The following is a 21,294-nucleotide window of genomic DNA, read 5'->3' on the forward strand; positions in this document are numbered from 1 at the left end:
TAATATCACACTTAACTGAAACATAAAATGTTTTCTCACTTGGAATTTTGAATTAATATGGAGCTTATATTCCCTGGGGAAAGATAAAATTGAAATATGATGACATAATGACTAAGACAAAGTGCTTAAATATATCAATACAATTTTAAAAATATCACTGACCTGAAATATAATTCCATTCCTATTCTTCCAAATCCTTGATTTGCAGAGTATGTAAATATATGTCTTAAACATTATTAGATTCTCTCATACTTGCTGTGTTAATAAAAATCAGCCTAATGAGTATGAATGGAAATCTCTGATTGATAGCTCTTAGGGAACTAGGCTACAAGCAGCCTCTAACACTGGCTGTAATACTCTAAATTTTGTGACTGACAAACCTGAAACCTGAACTACCTGTTATGGGGAAAAGATTAAATCTGAATAAATGCCTGACAACTTTGGGTGAAGTTTTGAAAATATCTCTTACAATATAAAGAAAAAAAAATCTGTGATTAATTAATTATATTTTTTCCTTTCCCTTCTTTCATCTTTGATTGAATTTTACATTAAATTTGCAACCTCTTCCCTTTCCAAATTAGGAAGAAGGAGTCAGAAGTGAGATTACAAAATAGACTGTTGAGCACACACAGCTCTATTTAAAATGGATAATCAACAAGGTCCTACTGCACAGCACGGAGTGCTCTGCTCATTGTTATGTGCCAGCCTGGATGGGAGGGGAGTTTGGAGGAGAATGGATACATGTATATGCATGACTGAGTCCCTTAGACGTTCACCTGAAATTATCACAACATTGTTAACTGGCTATACTCCAATATAAAGCAAAAATTTTTTAAAAACAAGTAACAAAAGCACACCAAAGTTAAAAAAAAAACAAAAAATGAACAAAACAAAAATAAACTGTCATTCTTTTCCTTTGGGGATGTGTACATGCATGCTAAGTCACTTCAGTTGTGTCTGACTCTGCGACCCCATGGACTGTAGCTCGCCAGGCTCCCCTGTCCATGGGATTCTTCAGGCAAGAATACTAGAGTGGGTTGCCATGCCCTTCTCTGGAGGGGGGGTCTTCCCAACCCAGGGATCGAACCTGGGTCTTCTGCATTGCAGGTGGGTTCTTTATCATCTGAGCCACTAGGGAATAAAGCAAAATGAATTCCAATATCAAGGGTGAACATATTCTTAGGCTTACGAATTAGCATTAAGTTTTGAAGAGCCCATGACCAGAGGCACTAAAAACAGTTTAAAAAGATATGCAGTATATGAGAAGAACAATGATAATTTGGGTTATTCAGCAAATATCCACTCCTCTCCTGTCCTTGAGAGCAGATTACTCTCCTGTTCTGTTGATATTGGGTGACTACTTCGGCCCAGGAACTATTAGCAAAACTGACACTGCAAAGACTTAAAAAGTGCTTGCTGGGTGAAACACACCCTCTTGAGCCTCTGTCACTGCAATGCAAAGAGGCTCCCCTAGGAGAATAGTGGGTAGCATGCTAAGATGACGTTTGGCATACATGGATAGAAAAAGGATATGTATCTTAGGGGCATGGATTTAATTCAAGTTACCCAAGTGGAAACTTGCTACTTCTCATCTATTTCTTAGATCCAAGCCAATTCATAGACTTAAAACATCTAACACCAGTGGGAGAAATCTAGCCATTTATGGGGCTACAGCCTACGAAGGAGAGCAAACTATCCAAACCTTCCAAGAGCTGTTAGTTTCTGGATCTGAACTGATACAAACTCTCAAAGACTCTAAATGCCACTATGGTCAACCAGCTGGAGTGGCAGCTTACAAAGGCCAGGCCATAGAATGAGTCTCGGCTCATCTCATGGCTGATCCATTGAGGCCCCTGGGTCATCTTATGGTTATTCCTCCAGTTCCAAAAAGTATAGTGGGAATAGATATAGAACTCTGTTTGCAGAAAGAGCAGAAGTTGAAATGCTCACAAGAAATATCCTACCAAGAGGATCTGATAATATGGGGTGAAGTAACAAAACCCCAGCATGTCCTGATGGATTTGACATAGCTATAATTTTAGGAGCTATAGTATTACTGGTATAATCATGCTACATGTTTTCAAAATTCATTTGGCTTACATTGAGATACATAATTTTAGTTTCACATTGGAAGTTTCTACCTTGTAAATATCATTAAACATGGAAATTTGGAAACACTGTCATCAAGAAGCTGTATCATTAGATTTATGCAGAAAATGTGGAAACCTATATTTGAGAATCATGTTCAGCAAATCTTTGATGCACCAATGCTTTCCCTATTTTCCAAAATCTGCAGTCTATCAGAACAGTGTATAGGAGAGTGGATTAACTGTAGATGTTTTAACTAATGCAGCTTCCAGCTGGCTAAGTGGTAAAGAATACACCTGCCAATGCAGGAGATGAAAGTGATGTGGATTCAATCCCTGGGTTGGGAAGATCCCCTGGAGGAGGAAATGGCAACCCGCTCCAGTATTCTCGCCTGAAAACCCTGTGGACAGAGGAGCTTGGTGGGCTACAGTTCATGGGTCACAGAGTTGAACACAACTAAGCAACTGAGAACACACACATTTTAACCAATAATTGAGACAGATGATGGATGTGTGTATAAAGGGATGGATGGAATGATACAAAGAGCAGAGCCAGTCCAGTCCGGCCAGGTCAGACATGATGAAAATAGACATATTTAGTAACTGGAAGAGTTCCTAATGCAGGGAAGGAAAATCGGGTAGGAAGAACTGAGTGAACACTTTAGGAACCATACTTCCCCTTGCCACCCCCTTATCAAGATAATAAATTAAAAGCAATTCCAAACCCTTGAGGGGGGGAAATATAGAAAATAATACCACAACAAAAAATCAGAGAGATGTGATCAGGATTCCTACCAATCTCCATTTAACTTGCTTGTCTGGCTGCTGCAAATGCCAGATGGATCATGAATAATGATGGTAAATTAATGCAATCTCATCAGGCAACGATGTCAAGCACATGTGGTGTTCCACATATAGTATCTTTACTCAAACGACTCAGTAAATCAACAGCCTCTGGCACCTGGGGTGCAGCCCGGGACCTAGCAGATGCACCCCCACCCTACATCAATCAGCAAAAATAATCAAAATAATTTGCTTTCAGGGGCAGAAACAATGATGCACTTTCTCTGTCTTAATCCAAAAGCTATGCCAACTATCTTGCTCTCTGTCACAGTGTTGGCTATGGTTGCACGCTGCTTAGTCCCTCAGTTGTGTCTGACTCTCTGTGACCCCATGGACTGTAGTCTGCCAGGCTCCTCTGTCCATGGGATTCTCCAGGCAAGAATACTGGAGCATCCTCCAGGGGATCTTCCTGACCCAAGGATCAAACCCAGGCCTCTTGCATTGCAGGCAGATTCTTTACCAGGGGAGCCCATGATATTGGGGTGCCTTAATCAGCAGAATGTCATGCTCATCCACGCATTTACTCAATACTCCTCATAAGTCGTTTCGGGATGTGTTATTAGTTTCCTGCCTGGCTTCTGACTGATATCAATATTATTCTTTTTCCAGTGTTCTAAATAAGTGAGTGACAACTCAGGAAGATGATGAAAATTGAGGAAAACAGATTTAAATGAGTGGGTCACATGATTACATTCCACTTACCAAAAGAGTCTGAGAGAACCACATCCTTTTCAAGCAGGGACACTGGAGAAGGCTTGTTGAATGCTAGCCGGTGGAAGCTGACCGAGGCGTCACAGACAGACCCGGGGAACCCTATGCTCCACTCGGCTTCTTGAGTGCAGTGAGAAGGGTCCAGCAGAGGGCTGTGTGGAATGACGGTGTGTCCTTTGTGACCTAGGAAATGGACGCAAACAGCACGTTTCATGTCAGAAAACTAAAAAGCCAAACTGTCTACAGCATATGCTTACTATGATCCAGGGTGCCACCAATACAATCTAAAAGTCTTGGTTCATTTTTTCTTTTTTTTGTCATGGAGTAAGGGGCCCTCCTAAAAAGGCTTTACAGTGCACTCTTCACTCAGGGAGCTTATCATGAACATAGCAGAAATATGGGATCTGAAGAACCCATGAGAGACAAAGTAGGGGATGGGATGGGGAATATGTAACTTGGTCAAGGACACAAGGAAGGATGTAAATCCAGGCTGTCTGACCATAAAACCTAGGCTCTCAACCAAGATTCTGTCAACAAATATTAAGAATCTACACTGAGGGACATCCCTGGTGGTCCGGTGCCTAGGACTCCATGCTCCCAAAGCAGGGGGCCCAGGTTTGATCCCTGGTCAGGGAACTAGGTCACCAAATGCCACAACTAAGAGTTCACATGCCTCAACTAAAGATCCTGCATGTGACAACTAAGACCTGGCCCAGCCTCACACATAAACATTAAAAAAAAAGAATCTAAGCTGAATTAAGGAATTAAGGCAATAAAGCTCTGTATATTGGAATTACCCAAATGTTCTCCTTCTTAAAGCCACAATTAGAATAGGAAACAAATCAACAACTATGGGTGAGTATTCAATCTGTTTGACTATTGAGATGAACCTTCTTTCAAAGGCTTTCAGAAACATCTGTTACTATCTGTAGGTTTACTTGCCAGTTGTTCCTCTTTTAAAGGTATTATGCAGAATCATACATACACACACATCCTTCCTATCTTATTTAGCCAAATCGTTATCCTTGTTTAGTCGCTAAGTCGTGTCCGACTCTTGCCACCCCATGGACTGTAGCCCTCCAGGCTCCTCTGTCCATGGAATTTCCCAGGCAAGAATAATGGAATGGGTTGCCATTTCCTTCTTCAGGGGATCTTCCCAAGCCAGGGATCGAACTTTTGTCTCCTGCATTGGTAGGCAGACTCTTTACCACTGAGCCACCAGGGAAGCCAAGTAGTTATCACTAAAACTTTATAAGAATGCTAAATTCTAGAAATCACATTTACAGAAAGCATATTTACATATTTACTTCAGATGGTAGAAAAATGTAACCTACAATGTTGAATTTTGTAGTAAAGTTCACATATTCTTTTAACCAATTGCAAATTCAGAATTTAGATTGGAAAGAAAAGACTAACAGGCCTGTGACTTACTATTTCCCTCTAAGGTACTTGAACAGGATGTATCCAGTCTGTCCACATTGCTTATGTGAATAAACCTGGAATTAATACATTTATGGGCCTGACTGGCTGGAGAATTTGGGTAGTCATGTAATTAACTGAATAAAAGATAGTGCCATTCTCAGACTGACATGGCTTTCTTTTGTGGTCCCTAATTCCATACTGCTGCTGCTGCTGCTAAGTTGCTTCAGTCCTGTTTAAAATTTGCTATTAACTCGGAACCAAAGTGAAAATGTAGGAAAAAAAGGACACACATGGGGGCTGGCTGTGATAGCTTGGGACTTCTCCAGAAAAGGATCTGTCATCTATGACTAGTGCTGACCTACATCTTTAAGTCATTAGGAAAGTTTGGTACCAGGTAAGATTCACCTGAATATGCTATGACAACTCAAGTCCGTGTTAAGCGAAAAATGTAGTTCCAAAATATTTTATCAGAAATGAAAACATCACCTTACCTGTAAGCGAACCATCAACATCAATCAGTACCACTTCATGTTCCCATCGAAAGCCAGCCTTGTTCGGCGTGTGAGAATACTGGATGCCAGCAAATTTTGCACTCCACCCTCCACACCTGTGGTTACAAACGCCCGTGATGGATGTCACTCCCAAAGCTGCACAGCTGGGACGGTCAAAGTTCATGAAGTGTACGGAAGACACAGTCAGTCCTTCATTAAATGGGAGAACCAGGCCTTTCGTCGTGCAAAATGCAGACCCCGTCCCCAGTTCATCAAGGTGACCAACTATTTTGCCATTTTTAATCATTGCTCCATTGGTTTCACCCCATCCTCCAACATAAGGAGCCAGGATCCTCTTTGTTTCAATTCCAGCCTCATAATTATTTACCATCACAAAGTTATGGAACTGAAGGGCACCTCCGTTGACCCATTCGGCTCCTTTTTGACAATTCCAAGTTGTGAGTGAGTGAAATACTGCAGGCACTGGCACTGAAGAAGTACACGATCCTGTCTGCATGGGGAAATATTCTTCAAAGATCCACAATCCAAACCAACCTTGAGAATGAACAGTGTTGTTAAAGAATTCTCCAAGAGGGACTCTTTTTTGGCAAATGTTTCGGTCATAGGATGGCCCATCAGGGTGGTTGTTCATTCGGTACCAAAAGCCAAAGTGAGTGCCACCAGCAGCCACATTGTGTCGTATGGTGTTGTTTGGATTGGTTACCCAAAATGCGGCTGGAGTCACATCGTCATTCAGAAGACTAGTACTCTGATGTACAAATACTGCCAAGTTATATTGCAGGATATTGCCATGTTCAATGCCGTCTTCTATAAAAAATGCTCCTCCCCTGATATCATATATAATATTCCTCTCGACCAGAAGGTGATGTGTGTTATGGATAGTAATAGCCCTGTTATAGGTCTGGTGAATTGCACAGCCTTTTACATAAGATTTAAACTGTAAATCTCCAAGCAGGTGCCAATGTATTGGATATCGTCCCAACCGGAATGCCTGACCAGCATGGAATATCTGTCAAGCCCAGAAATCACAGCTATTCAGTGATACACATAGAGTTTGCCTGGCTTATACTTTCTTGCTTCAAAATAATATCCACATTCACATTAATTATTATTAATGCATTGATCTCTCCATATTATTCCTGTTTATCATTTTAAAATGTTCTTTGACCCCCATCACACCTTGTTTTATTCAATATATGAATATAACAGCCCATGTGTGCTCGTGCTTTTTATCAAATGAATGAATGAACAAAAGTCATCTTCAACTCTTCCGCTTTTCACCTTACTCTGTTATGAAACTGGTGTTGAGCAAAACACAACCTCTTAAAATACTTCTTTTTCTCCTCCTTTTAATCCTTACTTAATTATAAGAAATATTTCTTGAATATTTATCAAGTGCCAGATATTTTGCTAAATGTCATATGCATGATCACACTCTACTATAATCCTAGGAAGTAGCCACTCATCAGAAGCTTCATTTTATAGATGAAGAAAGTGAAATGCAGAAATGCTGAGTATCTATTTCATAGCCACAAAGCTCCACTTAAACCCACTGGTCTGATTAGAGAGTTGGTGCTCTTACTAACCACTCTGCTATACTTTCAAAGGTCTACAATCCACCTGATGCGAAGGGCCAACTCATTAGAAAAAACCCTGATGCTGGGAAAGATGGGAGGCAAAAGGAGAAGTGGGCAGCAGACGATGAAATAATTATACAGCATCACCAACTCAATGGACATGAATCTGAGCAAACTCCGGGAGATAGTGAAGGACAGGAGAGCCTGGCATGCTGCAGTCCATGGAGTCGCAAAGAGTCAGGTACGACTTAGTGATTGAACAACCAAAATGATCTAATAATCTAAGACAGAAGATGCCTCTGTGTGTGTGTATGTGTTTGTATCTGTATAATATAATCTTATGAGGTTTGGAAATAAAATGTTAGGTCATCCATTTATTTTCATTCTTCATATAAAAATAAAAATTAACTATTACTAATATTTACCATACAGATCAACCCTGGTAACCTCACTTAGTTCATATCCAGAAGTTACACATGTGTAACATAACCTAGGAGGAGGAGAGTTTTACCAAATGTAGCCATTGACTCTGCCACCCTTACTACAGTTGGGTGCTCTCAATTTAACAGATTTATGGATTTTACTATCCTTTCCTTTGCACCCTCCTTTCTTTTATTGAATACTTGATAAAAACTGTGCTAAACCCAGATTATACAGACTGAAGATACAGAAGAGCTCTTGATATCTTGGGCATAACTTGCATATTTATTCTTTTATTTATGTATTTGTTCAATTTATAGCCAATTAAGAATCTCCTATGTGCCAAGCACTGCTCCAGCTACAGGGGAATCAGTAGAAAACTAGAAGGACTGCTTATGTTCTAGAAGAAGAGATTAAAAAATAAAACAAAAATATATCTGGAGTTATGAGTTAATAAAGAAAAATAGGAGTTTGGCAGCTCTTTCAAATAAAGGTGGTGAAGCACGGCCTCTCTGAAGAGATAGATTTGAGAAGAGATTTGACTGAAATGAGTGTGAACACAGAAGTACCTGGCAGAGAAGCATTCTAAGGAAGATGAAGAGCTTGTGCAAAGAACTGAGCTAGGAACGTGTCTGACGTGGTCACATGACACAGGGAAGTCTATGTGACCAGCATGGCGGGCGCCAAGGATGGTTCACACAAGACAGCAAGAGGCCAGAGTGGGGTCAGATGATGTGGCTCCTTTGGGAAGAGCTTAGACATTTTGTTTCAAGTGCACTGTGAAGCTCCTGAAGAGTTTCGAACACAGTGTGGCAAGATCTGATTCACACTTTAAAGCCTGAACTTCGTCCACAAGTCTCTTCTCTATGTCTATGTCTCCATTGCTCCCCTGCAAACAAGTTCATCAGTACCATCTTTTTAGATTCCATATGCATGCGCTAATATATGTTATCTGTCTTTCTCTTTTTGACTTACTTCACTCTGGATAATCGGCTCTAGGGAGATGGGAGGGGGGTTCAGGAGGGAGGGGACATATGTATACCTGTGGCTGATTCATGGGGATGTATGGCAGAAACCAATGCAAGACTGTAAAGCAATTATTCTCCAATAAAATAAATTAAAAAATAAAAAAGCTGAGCTTTGGCTGTGGTATGGAGATGATGTTGCAGAAAAGGTGGAACCAGGAAGATCAGTTAGAAGAAAAGCATAGTAGTCCAGGTGAGAGGTGACAGTGGTTTGGGTTTGGAACCAGGTGGAGTGCTGGAAAAATAGTGGATTCAGGATACACTATTTTGGGATAGAACTTGTTAATGAATTTGACATGGGGTGGGTATAAGAAAAGGAGAGAAACGAAATTTCGGCATGATGACATACATGAATAACAGTTGTATTGACACTGTCTGTTTATCTGTCTCCTCTACCAAACATTATTATAATCAGCATCTGGCAAAAAGCAGATGCTCAATACATACTCATTGTATAGACAACTTTGGGCAAACCACTAATAATAGTGCCTCTTACCTCTACATATTCTATCCTTCCAGTTACCAAGTCAGCACCAGCTAGAGGAGCATGAAGCATAATGCAGCCTCCAAACTGGTCGCTTCCTATTTCTTCTCCAAACTTTCCTTGGAGACATGTCTGTGTAGCAAATTCACCTTTAAAAATAAAATTTAAGATACAATAAAGGAAAACTATGCCAAAATCGTCTCATTATATAAAGACTGCGTTTCATATCTAGTTATACCTTTTTATTTACATATAATTTTAATCTTATCCTAGAACATAATTGCTTGCATTTCATGTTATCTTCTCTTCTGCACAATAAGGAAGGTAAGTGCCTTGTCTTATTCACCTCTGCATTCCCTAAAGTACTTAACTTTGCTGTGCTGTGCTTAGTCGCTCAGTCATGGCTCTTCAGTCCATAAGGGACTCTCCAGGCAAAAATACTGGAGTGGGTTGCCACGCCCTCTCCAGAGGATCATCCCAAACCAGGGATTGAACCCAGGTCTCCCGCATTGCAGGCAGATTCTTTACTGTCTGAGCTACCAGAGAAGCACAAAAGTACTTACTTCAGTATCTTTCAAAGACACTAGATAAATATTTGAGTGGCTGAATGAATGCTGATAAAGGTATTTTGCTTTATTATCTCTGAATTTATTTTCCGCAACATTTGGGATTAACATAGTTGATACAATCTTACACTGGTACAAGATTAGAACCTGCATTATCTCACTTAATTCTTACAATGATAGTAGGTTGGCAGAACAGGAAGTATTTTTATATAAATCAGGATGAAACTAAGTTTACAATGGACATAGTAAGATGATGAAGATGAACTGGAATCAGAATGGAGGTCACTTGACATTGAATCCATTGAGCTTTGTCTTATGCTTCCCACTGAAGAAAAGGCTGTACCTAAGGTATACCAGTTATTATTCAACTACTTATCGGATTGCAATGGCAGTGGGCTTCACTGGCGGCTCAGTGGTAAAGAATCTGCCTGCCAATGCAGGAGATGCAGGTTTGATCCCCTGGGGAAGGAAATGGCAACTCACTCCAGTATTCTTGCCTGGAGAATCCCATGGACAGGGGACCCTAGCTGGCTGCAGTCTACAGGGTCTCAAAGAGTCAGACATGACTTAGCAACTAACCAACAACAATAGTAGTAGTGATCACATAAAATATTTAAAGAGACTTAAATGTACCATGCTTCCTAACTATACACATTTATACAGTTATACATAGTTTTATGTAAACATATATACACACATATGTATGTGTGTGTATATACACACATATACATGTGTGCATGCTAAGTCACTTCAGTCGTGTCCAACTCTTTGCAGTGCTATGGACTGTAGCCTGCCAGGCTCCTCTATCCATGGGATTCTCCAGGCAAGAATACTCGAGTAGGTTGCCATGTCCTCCTTCAGGGGATCTTCCCGACCTAGGGATGGAACTTGCGTTTTCCGCAGCTGCTGCACTGCAGGTGGGTTCTTTACTGCTGCTACCAGAAGTCCATATACTTACATATATAATATATAATATAATATATATATATGAGAACTATGGTAGGTTAAAGATAGCCATAGAACCAGTCCCAACTATTGACACCTGAGTAGAAGAGACATATGTCCCTTCAGGACCAAAGTAACTAATTGCTGGTGCTTAACTTCCCGGCCTCCTGATCTCCTGTCTCAGAGACCATGGAAACCCACGTGGAGATGAAGCTTCCATCAACACAGACACTGGAAAATTACAGTGTCCCCCTGTATGAGTCAGAGCCCCCCTGTTGACTCATACTGGTTACATGTAGCATAAATAAGAAATAAACCTTTACCATTTTAACTCACTAAAATTTGGGGCTTATTTATTGCCAGTGCATAACCAAGTCTATTAGTTCTGAACAGGAGCTGATTTTGCCCACAGGGAATATTTCTGCAATGTCTGGAAACATTTAAGTTGACACACTAAGGCTACTGAAGTTACCTGTGTCGAATCCATCAGGACACGCTGGGATTTTGTTATTCCACTCCACGTTGTCAGATCCTCTTATTAAAATATTTCTTGTAAGAATTCCAATTTCTGCCCTTGCTTCAAAAAGAGTTCCATCAGGGAGGGTGACAGTGATCCCCAAGTGTGTGTAATTCAGTGCATCAGTGAGCGTTATGTTCCTGCCATCAGCAGATACAGATGCAATGGTCCTTTCTTCATTTTCTCGTTGGCTGTGTCTGTAAAAATTTTAACCACAAGCTCTCAGAATTAATATAAATTAACACAGTATTGCTTTGGTGTATTTGTTTTATTCTATTTTGAAAACTTCATCTGTAAAATAGGAAAAAAAATGTTTATGTCATACAATATGCTGAAGAGGAATTTGAAGATGGTATTTTATTCCCTCTAAAGTATTCAAAAGAACAACTCCTTTACAACTTTAAGGATCACACACAGTGGCTCTCAACCAAGGGTGATTTTATTCCCTTGGGGACATTTGGCAATGCCTGGACACATTTTTGGTTGTCATAACACAGCAAGGCAGGGGCTGTTGTATTGGTGTAGGTGGTGTTGGTGTTAGTATTGGTGGTACTGGTGTTGTTGTTATTGTTGGTGGTGGTGGTGTTAGTGTTGGTGGTGTTGGTATTGATGGTGGTGGTGGTGGTTGTATTGGTATTGGTGGTGGTGGTGTTGGTGGAGGTGGTATTGGTGGTAGTGGTATTTGTAGGTGTTGGTGTTGGTGGAGGTGGTGTTGGTGGTAGTGGTGGTGTTGGTGTTGGTGGAGGTGGTGTTGGTGGTAGTGGTGGTGTTGGTGTTGGTGGAGGTGATGGTGGTGGTGGTGGTATTGGTGGTGGTGGTATTGGTGGAGGTGGTGTTGGTGGTATTGGTATTGGTGGTGGTGGTATTGGTGGTATTGTTGTTGGTGGTATTGGTATTGGTGGTGGTGGTGTTGGTGATATTGGTCTTGGTGGTGGTGGTATTGCTAGAGGTGGTATTGGTGGTATTGGTTTTGGTGGTGGTGGTGGTGGTGGTATTGGTACTGGTGGTGGTGGTGGTAGTGGTGGTGGTGGTGGTGGTGTTGGTGGTGTTGGTGTTGGTGGTATTGGTCTTGGTGGTGGTGGTATTGCTAGAGGTGGTATTGGTGGTATTGGTATTGGTGGTATTGGTATTGGTGGTGGTGGTAGTGGTGCTGTTGTTGTTGGTATTGGTATTGGTGGTGGTGGTGGTAGTGTTGGTGGTGTTGGTATTGGTATTGGTGTTGGTGTTGTGGTGTTGGTGTTGGTGGTGGAGGTGGTACTGGTGGTAGTGGTGTTGGTGGTGGTATTGGTATTGGTGGTGGTGGTGGTAGTGGTTGCAGTGGTGGTGGTGGAGGTGGTGTTGGTGTTGGTGGTGTTGGTGGAGGTGGTGTTGGTGGTAGTGGTGGTATTGGTATTGGTGGTGGTGGTGTTGGTGGTATTGGTATTGGTGGTGGTGGTATTGGTGGTATTGGTGTTGGTGGTATTGGTCTTGGTGGTGGTGGTGGTGGTGATGGTATTGGTGGAGGTGGTATTGGTGGTATTGGTGTTGGTGGTATTTGTATTGGTGGTGTTGATGTTGGTGGTATTTGTATTGGTGGTGGTGGTGTTGGTGGTAGTGGTGTTGGTGGTGGTGGTGGTGTTAGTGTTGGTGGTATTGGTATTGATGGTGGTGGTGTTGGTGGAGGTGGTAGTGGTGTTGGTGGTGGCATTGGTATTGGTGGTGTTGGTGCTGGTGGAAGTGGTAGTGGTGGTGGTGGTGGTGGTGGTGGAGGTGGTGTTGGTGGAGGTAGTGTTGGTGGTGTTGGTATTGGTGGTGGTGTTGGTATTGGTGGCGGTGGTGGTGGTGGTATTGGTATTGATGGTGGTGTTGGTGGTAGTGGTGTTGTTGTTGTTGTCATTGTTGTTGTTGGTATTGGTATTGATGGTGGTGTTGTTGGTGGTAGAGGTAGTGTTGGTGGTAGTGGTGTTGGTGTTGGTGGTGGTACTGGTATTGGTGGTGGTGGTGGTAGTGTTGGTTGCAGTGGTGTTTGTGGAGGTGGTGTTGTTGTTGGTGGTGTTGCTACTAATAGGCAGTGGCTGAGGATGTTCCCAAACCTCCTGCGATACACAACAAAGAATTAACCTGTCCAAAATGTCAATAGTGCTGAGGTTGGAAAAACCCTTACAGAGGGAGTCTACTGGAGGTTTCAGAGCAGGGGAAAGAAAGGACTGAGGTGAGTTCAGGATGTTTAATTTCTACCCATTCCTTCAACACACCCCAAGTTCCAACAAAAGGACTGGCCAAATCGGTAATATTCATGTATGAATCCTTCCAACAAATGTTTATTGAATGTCTAGGAGGAAATCGCAACCCACTCCAATATTCTTGCCTGCAAATTCCATGGATAGAGGAAATTCTATGGACAGAGGTAGGCTACAGTTCATAGGGTTGCAGAGTCAGACATTACACAGCCACGGAACAAGAACAAGCCTGTTTTCTAGATATAGAGTTAAGTACTGGGAGATGGGTACCAAGCAAAAGTGCCCCTAACTTCAGAGAGACAAGTGTTTCTATGGCTGATTTTATGTTTTATCTACTAAAGCATGTGACTGGTGCAATTGACAGAGGTGCCTTTAAGGGAGTTACCGATGTATCTTCCTGACACTGCTTTTTGATTCCTCTCTTCCTTGGCAAATCTTTCTCCTCCTTTAACTACCAGGTCAAATAACAATGTTGCATCTGAAATAGATTGGAAGGCACCTGTCTCAACTTTCCCAGCCCTTCTAGATTCCCAGTAAGTGCTGCCTGATGCCCCGTTAGCACTCACAGTTACCACATGCAGACCTATCACCCATTTACTTCTCTGTCCTTCCCATACCTGTCTGCTCCTCTAGGTAAGGCAACCACTGAATCATTCTGTATGCTGAGTACCTGTCACAACTCAATCATAGATTTGACTGACTGAACAAATCAATGCAGAATAAATTCCTGAGGGAAGAAGGTAGAGGAATGGAACCCAAATAAGAAGATGATGGAATATTCCAGCATGAGGGACTGGGAGTCTAAATTCAATGGAAAGTAAGGAAAGCTGGTGGAAGAGGCATTTCAAGGGCAGAACCCAAAGAACTTGGTGATGCGCAGGAAGTGAAGAGAGCTGATAGTCAGAAGGTCACTAGGAACATTTTTGTGAAGATGAAAATTAGATTGTAGGGCTTAAAGGGAAAAAATGGAGAGTGAGAACGAAATGGAAGAAACGGGCATGGTGATTCAATAATTGAGAGAGAGAAAGGGAGGCGGTGGGGAAAGAGACAGAAAAGCTAGAAGAAACAGGAGACCAAAGCTGGTTTTTTTCCAAGAGGGTAAGTGCATGGAAAGACATAATTCCCAAAGACCCAAGGAAGGAGTTAGAGGGGAGGGGGAAGGGGAAGTGGAGATTAAGGATGTTTGAGATAGGGTGTATCAATAATATTACAAGATCCCTCAGGTGATTTGAACTAACCTCTCCCAGTTCTCTTGGATTCAGATGATACAGAGATGATATTTTTAGAAAAGTTCTCAAAAGGATTTTTATATGGTAGGTGCACCTAAATGCACCTTTCCTTCCTTTGTAATAATATCCAACATATATTGCACTAACTTTGAGCCAAGTTCCACTCTGTTTTACACATACTAACTCATTTAATCCTTACAATAATTCTGAGATACATACTAACAGCATTCCAATTTTAGTGAAGCACAGAGAGGCAAAATAATATGGCATTAGGCCTCGTAAGTAGTATTGCCGGGGGTTGGACCTAGGTCGACTGACTTTAAAAGTAGTATTCTTAACCACCTGCTTTGCAAACTCTCAAATAGGATTTACAAATGAAACAGTGAACAACTAATTAGATTTGGTGGGAAATTCCTAAATTCTTGTTTATGAAAACTTGGTTTTGTTGTCAGTCACTCAGTGGTGTCCAACTCTTTGTGACCCCTAAGTTCTAAACTTACTTTTCTTTCACCCAGAAAAGCTATGAGGACTTCCTATTCTATAAGTAAGCCCTGTCATTTTGCTGCTTTTTAATTCTGCCGCTATATCATCCCAAGGGCAGAGAAAAAAAAGAGGATGCTTATAAAGCTAAGTGTATATTTAACTCTTCCTAACATGTGCAAGTCTATCTTTAACCCAGAAAGGGACAAATTCAAAGTGCCATCTTGAATTTTAATTCTAAATTGAGTCACGACCTTAATACAACTTAGCTGTTTCTTGTCATAAATTACTATTTGTTCCCTGATCCACATAACTATATCCAATTTTGCTATTACATAATTTGAATAATAAAGCAAAAATAAAGCTCCTCTTGCTTTATCTCCCCACCAGTATTCTTGGCGTAGCTCTATTAGTTTTGTTCCTCGTATTTCTTATTTGCTAAAATATATAATTAAACAGTAATTAAGGGTCATAAGCAGTTTCATGATAAAATGCCAGACATCAAAGGTCATGTTAATCATTAGTTACACTATAATTTCATCCCTATCATTCAATCATTACTAACAATTTTGCTCCATGGGAACCACTGCCAAGACTGTAAGACTAAAAAGACTTAACTAGCTGCTTTCAACTGTGCTCGTTGGTGACCCCAAACAAAGAAGCTCATTTACATTTTTGCATGCATTAATATACTCAGCTGAAGCTCTCACTCAGAGGTTTTCTTTTTTTTTTTTAATTGGAGTATAATTGCTTTCAATGTTGTGTTAATTTCTGCTGCACAATGTGAATCAGCTGTCTCCCACCCCAACCCGCAGGTCATCACGGAGCACTGAGGTGAGCCCCCTGTGCTCTGCAGCAGCTTGCCACTAGCCCATCTGTTCCACACGTGGTCTGTATATGTGTCAATGCTACTCTCCCAGTTCGTTACACCCTCCCTTTCCCCACTCTGTCCACATGCCCCTTCCCCACATCTCCATCTCTATTCCTGCCCTGCAAAAGGAAATCATCTGTACCATCATTCTAGATTCCACATTCACACATTAATATATGGTATTTGTTTTTCTCTTTCTGACTTACTGCTGTCTGTATGACATCACTCAGAGGTTTTCAGATAACTTTTAATAGCAGAATGCTCTTGTCAAATGAAATCTTACATGGGAACTGCACCATGAAAAACGACTAAAATCTTTTATTAGTATATACTTATACTTTTTCTTATGGTAAATTCAGTCAATAAAAACTCACACTGGAGATCAACTCAATGTTAATATCTGGCAAATAAATATTTGGCTGTCCAGGCTTCTTTACTTGAGGTTTCAAATTTAAATTAAATGGCTGTGGACCTCCTGAATCATACCTTTTTTACACAGTTACAAATTTCTACTCTAAATCAAAATGATCAGATCCATCATACCTGTGACCTGTGCTTGCAATTACAATCTTATCTCCTGGTTTCCATGTTACTGATTCTTGTAAAATCAAAGTCCGTTCCCCTGCCTTTGCAGTATGAGCCAAACGAGTCCAGATCACAGGAACAGGCAGACCTGGAGCCAACATACAAACCAACTGAGAGTTTCCTCAGGTATGTCTTCTGGAATACTAAGAGTTTTATGCATTTTAATCTCCTGGATTGTATAACTTTGAGAAGATTCATTTTAACTTAGCATCTTATACCTTTCTCTAAAAAAAAAAAACAACACATTTAGAGTGCTTGCTTTATAAAAGTAACAGTCACATTTGTAATAACACGTATGGGCCTCCACATTTTGTAAAAGTCCTTCTGCAATGATATATTTCATTTATGACAATCTCCTTTATGTAAACTCAGTATAAATGGCATCATTTTGCCATTTGTGTCCAACTCTCTGCGACCCCATGGACTGTAGCCCACCAGGCTCCTCTGTCCATGGGATTTCCCAGGCAAGAACACTGGAGCGGGTAGCCATTTTCTTCCCCAGAATAGTATGGTACTCTTGATAAAATGGCCAGAGGCATACATTGATGACATGGGCAGAGGCCTATTACCTTTGTCTTTGTTGATAGGAGTTGCTTAAATTGATAATCTGGAGACAAATGAAATGTGTAAATTTCTGAAAATTTCATTAGTGTATATATTTAGCCCAATGCAGGACATATATGGTCATAATTGGGTATCATGTTTATATATTATAAACTTATAAAAGAAGTAGATTATTACAATAGAGAGGGCTTCCCAGGTGGCACTAGTGGTAAAGAACCCACCTGCCAATGCAGGAGACATAAGACATGTGGGCCTGATTCCTGGGTTGGGAAGATCCCCTGGAAGAAGGCATGGCAACCCACTCCAGTATTCTTGCCTGGAGAATCCCATGGACAGAGGAGCCCAGTGGGCTACATACAGTCCATAGGGTCACACAGAGTCAGACACGACTGAAGTGACTTAGCACGCATGCACATTACAATAGAGAAGACTTCATATAAAAAGGTTCACACCATACTTCCTTGAAACAATGCTACCCTGACACCACAAACAGGATTATGATAATTTTTATTTGCTGTTAATTTTCCAGAATGTAGTTACAGAAAAGTGCAACTATAAATTTATAGTTGTATGTTAGAAAGAGCCCATTTTAAAATACAAATGGAAGACGTGACAATTTTTGCTTCCAGACTTAATGCTTTTCTATTCAGATCAGATGAATAAATAAAACAATCAATACGGACTGTCTCAAGTGCTAAATTAGGCAAACAATGTGACCGAAGGGCTTTCCAGGAGTGACCTTGGTTGTGTCTTGGTGGTCTGTAGGGGCTTACCTGGCCTGTGTGAAGGAGGGAAGAGATAAAGGGGAGTAAAGAGAGAATACATAAAGACAGGAGAAGCTTGGTAAGGCTGCATTTAGAGAGTTATCAGGAGGATTATCTCTGGCTTCTTGGCTAGTCTCTCCTGGACCAATGCCCTGAGCCATACCGTGCAGATCCAGGATTCCTTCCCTCACAGCCAGTGTTTTGGCGCCATATACTGGGAGTTCAGGAGACCTCAGGTGCCCGTGCAAGGTAATGACCGCCCTGTGTTGAAATGGAGCTGCTTCTGTCCCAATCTGCAAGGGATTTCACGAGCATCACTCAAAAAGCTGAAACTCATTAGCCACGATTGTAATCACCCAAAAGCAAATTCCTTCCTACTCTCCCCTCTTTTGAGAATGGATTACTCCATTCTCAGTATGGAGAGAGTTAAACCTTACATTTTCTAGTCAGCCAAATACACTGTGTCAGACCTTTGGAAAGTATACTGATTGACTTTGGCCACATACAGCTCAGAGGTGATATTTTTTTGCACTATTTAAATTTCTGCCCTCTGAAAGTATGCTTTGTCTTCGCATTAAAAGCACAAAAATATTCTGGGAAACTTTTACAATCCAGAAAAAAAGACTTTATGCTAAGAACTGAGATCTACAAAAAGATATATTGGTGAGAGTATAGCATAATTAACTGTCCATTTCACACATGATATTTTAAAAAGAAATGGAGAGAGGTTATCAATAAGTTATCTCATATACCTGCAGAATGCCTCCATCTGTAATTAGAATATTTTCTGCCTGGAGTTCAATGTCAGCTTCATGAAATATTAGAGTTCCACCTAAAAACCATACAATTTTGAAATATATTACAAGGAAAATTCATATTAAAAGCTATTTATTAAGTTATACATTAAAAATTTGATTTCTTATTCCTATCTGCTATCACTATGCATGTAACTTCACTTCAGTTCTTTGGCAATATGAAGTAAAATCAAACCGCAAGCCAGATTATTTTCCCTTGATCATTTGTTATTTTAAATGCTACTAAATAGTGCAGCTACAGTTTCTAGTTCTATAAACACAGGACCTCAAATTTAAATTAAGAACAAAATATTGAAAGAAAAGAAAAATACTTTTTATAGAAAGTACTGTAATGTCAACATTAGCACCGAACTTTTATCCACTAATTTGCACCAGCAATAGCTATAGCCTATGATTAGCATAATTAAAGAATGTGCTGGGATACATTTTTTAAGAGACTGATGTAGATTTGTGGACAGTAAAACTTCACTTGTTCAAATGTTCAATAGTTATTAACTTCAAAGAAGTGAAACACTGCTATTATACCAGGATTTGAAACAAAAACAAAATGCAAAGGTCTTTGATTAGCTAAGCCCATTATGGCAAAGCTTTATATATTAAAGCTCCAAGTATTTTATTCTTGCCAATTATTCTTTCTTTTATACACAGTTGTAACAGTTCTGGTTTTTAATTTTCTGTACTAAAAATAGAGTATTAAGAAGCAGAGAGAACTTTGGGTAACAGTTGAAAGCAGGTTCACAGGCAAAGGTTAAACCACAATCTGACATCCAAGAGAAGCAAGAGGTCATTTAGTATAAAGTTTAACGAATCTCCATGGTTTTTACAATCCCCAGGACCCACTATACTAGTTTTTCTAAATAGGAAATACTATTTTGTTTAATTCACTCCATGTGGATTCATTTACACATATACACACACAAACACACAGTTATTGAAACAAAAGTTTAAGAAATATTTAACTTTAAAAAACATGCTTACCCATATGAATGTGGTACACTCTGATATTTTCTATTATATTTTATTAAAAACATTCTGGTGGCAACACAACAAATAATTTCATAACAACAAATGGATAATAACACTCAATTTAATAAATTCAACACTACACTCTGAATTTGAAACATGATATAACTGTGGATGTTCATAATCATGAATCTTGATTAAATTAACCTCACAGAACCATTTCATAGGCAGAGTCTTAGAAACAGATTTTCAGAAATTTACCTTGAATAAGCAACATTTTTAGGATGGGGGTATTTTGATCCAGCAAAATTATCTGTCCTTTTGTAATAACAACTAGGGAGCCTTCTTCTGGGGGAGATTTTCCTCCCCATGAGGAGTTGGAGGACCAAGTATCCACATACAGGAAGTCAGCATTAGCCTGTAATAGAACACTAGAGACTTAAAAAATTTAATTCAAAGATTTCATTATTTCTCAAAATGAAGATATCTAAGACAATGAACATTTTCATTAATAATAAAGTATAACCTACTTTAAATACATTAGAGCTGCCAGTTGATTCACAATAATAAAAAACAAAAAATCTATTACCAATTACCTGCAACCCAGAATAATCAGAAGTCTGAAATTATAAACATTTTAGTAATAAGTAAAAAAAAAAACAAACCCTACTTTAAATTTATTATAATCACATCTCAGTTATTTTTTGGAGAAATTAACAAAGTAAAAAGTCCATTACTAGTGACTTCACTTCCCATAAGGCTAGTTTTTCTACAGCTGAGGCTACTCTATGCCACAGCACTGTTACCTGTTTGGCCAGGCCGGTGCTCCTGATGCTGACATGGACTGGAGCCCACCCTGAAGGAGAGTGGGCATTTGTCATGCAGATGATACATGTCTTGTTGGAATACTCAACATCACATGTGGCTTCAGCTACGGTAACGAGAACATCCTCTACATTTTCACTGAAAAGTATGAAGAAGGAAAACAAAACACTGATGTTTTTCTCAAGTTTCTAGGTCACACTGACAAACCCTATTATTTGTATTATTGTAAGAATAATGATCTTACCCCATGAGCTATCAAAGTGCAGACTGACACTTTTTACAGTAGTAAAACTTTAAAATATTTGTTGAGAAAAAAGTAAAAAAAGAGATTAAGAGGTTGGGAAATAAAACTATATAAACTAGCAAGTTCTGCAGCACTGGAGAAAAAATGCTTCCGTTCAAATTATTGAGATTCTACATTCTTCTCCAAAATGGCACTTTAATAACTGACTTTCTGTGATCATTTTGTCTAGCTGACATTTTTGCCATATTCACAGACTTTGGGACTTAACCACTGTGTAAAAATGCAAGTCCAATGTAGTTATAAGTATGTGAGGAATTAGCTTTGCCTGCTATGATTTAAATGATCTGGGGTTTTGAAGTCAGCCTTAACTACTTGAAGGATGATGGCAGTGCAGTACATAAGTTTGAGCCAAAATAATGAACATGTTTAGGAAGAAGGAATCTAAATAGTTACAATGAAATGGGTCTGGTGCTTGAAGAGATGTTTCATTTAACCATTGAAGCAGATGATGGTGGAAATGAGATTTGGGGGAAAGCATAACCGGAAAGTGATTTATACTTGTGATGTTACTAGGATATGGGGAAAATCAATATCTTCTTCTAGTTTTCTAACCATAAAACGGGATT

General features: G+C 39.9%; 1 protein-coding gene across 1 annotated transcript in view; it reads right to left on the reverse strand.

The window, feature by feature from the left end:
• Positions 1–21,294, reverse strand: part of PKHD1L1 (PKHD1 like 1) — a 179,964-nt gene that overhangs the window by 64,499 nt on the left and 94,171 nt on the right. The window contains exons 42-50 of the mRNA XM_068983663.1: positions 20,406–20,562; positions 19,861–20,017; positions 18,574–18,653; positions 17,985–18,114; positions 16,452–16,581; positions 11,065–11,306; positions 9,094–9,230; positions 5,555–6,584; positions 3,633–3,824 (exon numbers count right to left, since the gene is read on the reverse strand). Coding sequence (XP_068839764.1) covers positions 3,633–3,824; positions 5,555–6,584; positions 9,094–9,230; positions 11,065–11,306; positions 16,452–16,581; positions 17,985–18,114; positions 18,574–18,653; positions 19,861–20,017; positions 20,406–20,562 — 2,255 coding nt within the window. The remainder of the gene's footprint in view (positions 1–3,632; positions 3,825–5,554; positions 6,585–9,093; positions 9,231–11,064; positions 11,307–16,451; positions 16,582–17,984; positions 18,115–18,573; positions 18,654–19,860; positions 20,018–20,405; positions 20,563–21,294) is intronic.

The sequence above is a fragment of the Capricornis sumatraensis genome, chromosome 11, assembly GCF_032405125.1.
Source record: "Capricornis sumatraensis isolate serow.1 chromosome 11, serow.2, whole genome shotgun sequence".
Lineage (NCBI taxonomy): Eukaryota > Metazoa > Chordata > Mammalia > Artiodactyla > Bovidae > Capricornis > Capricornis sumatraensis.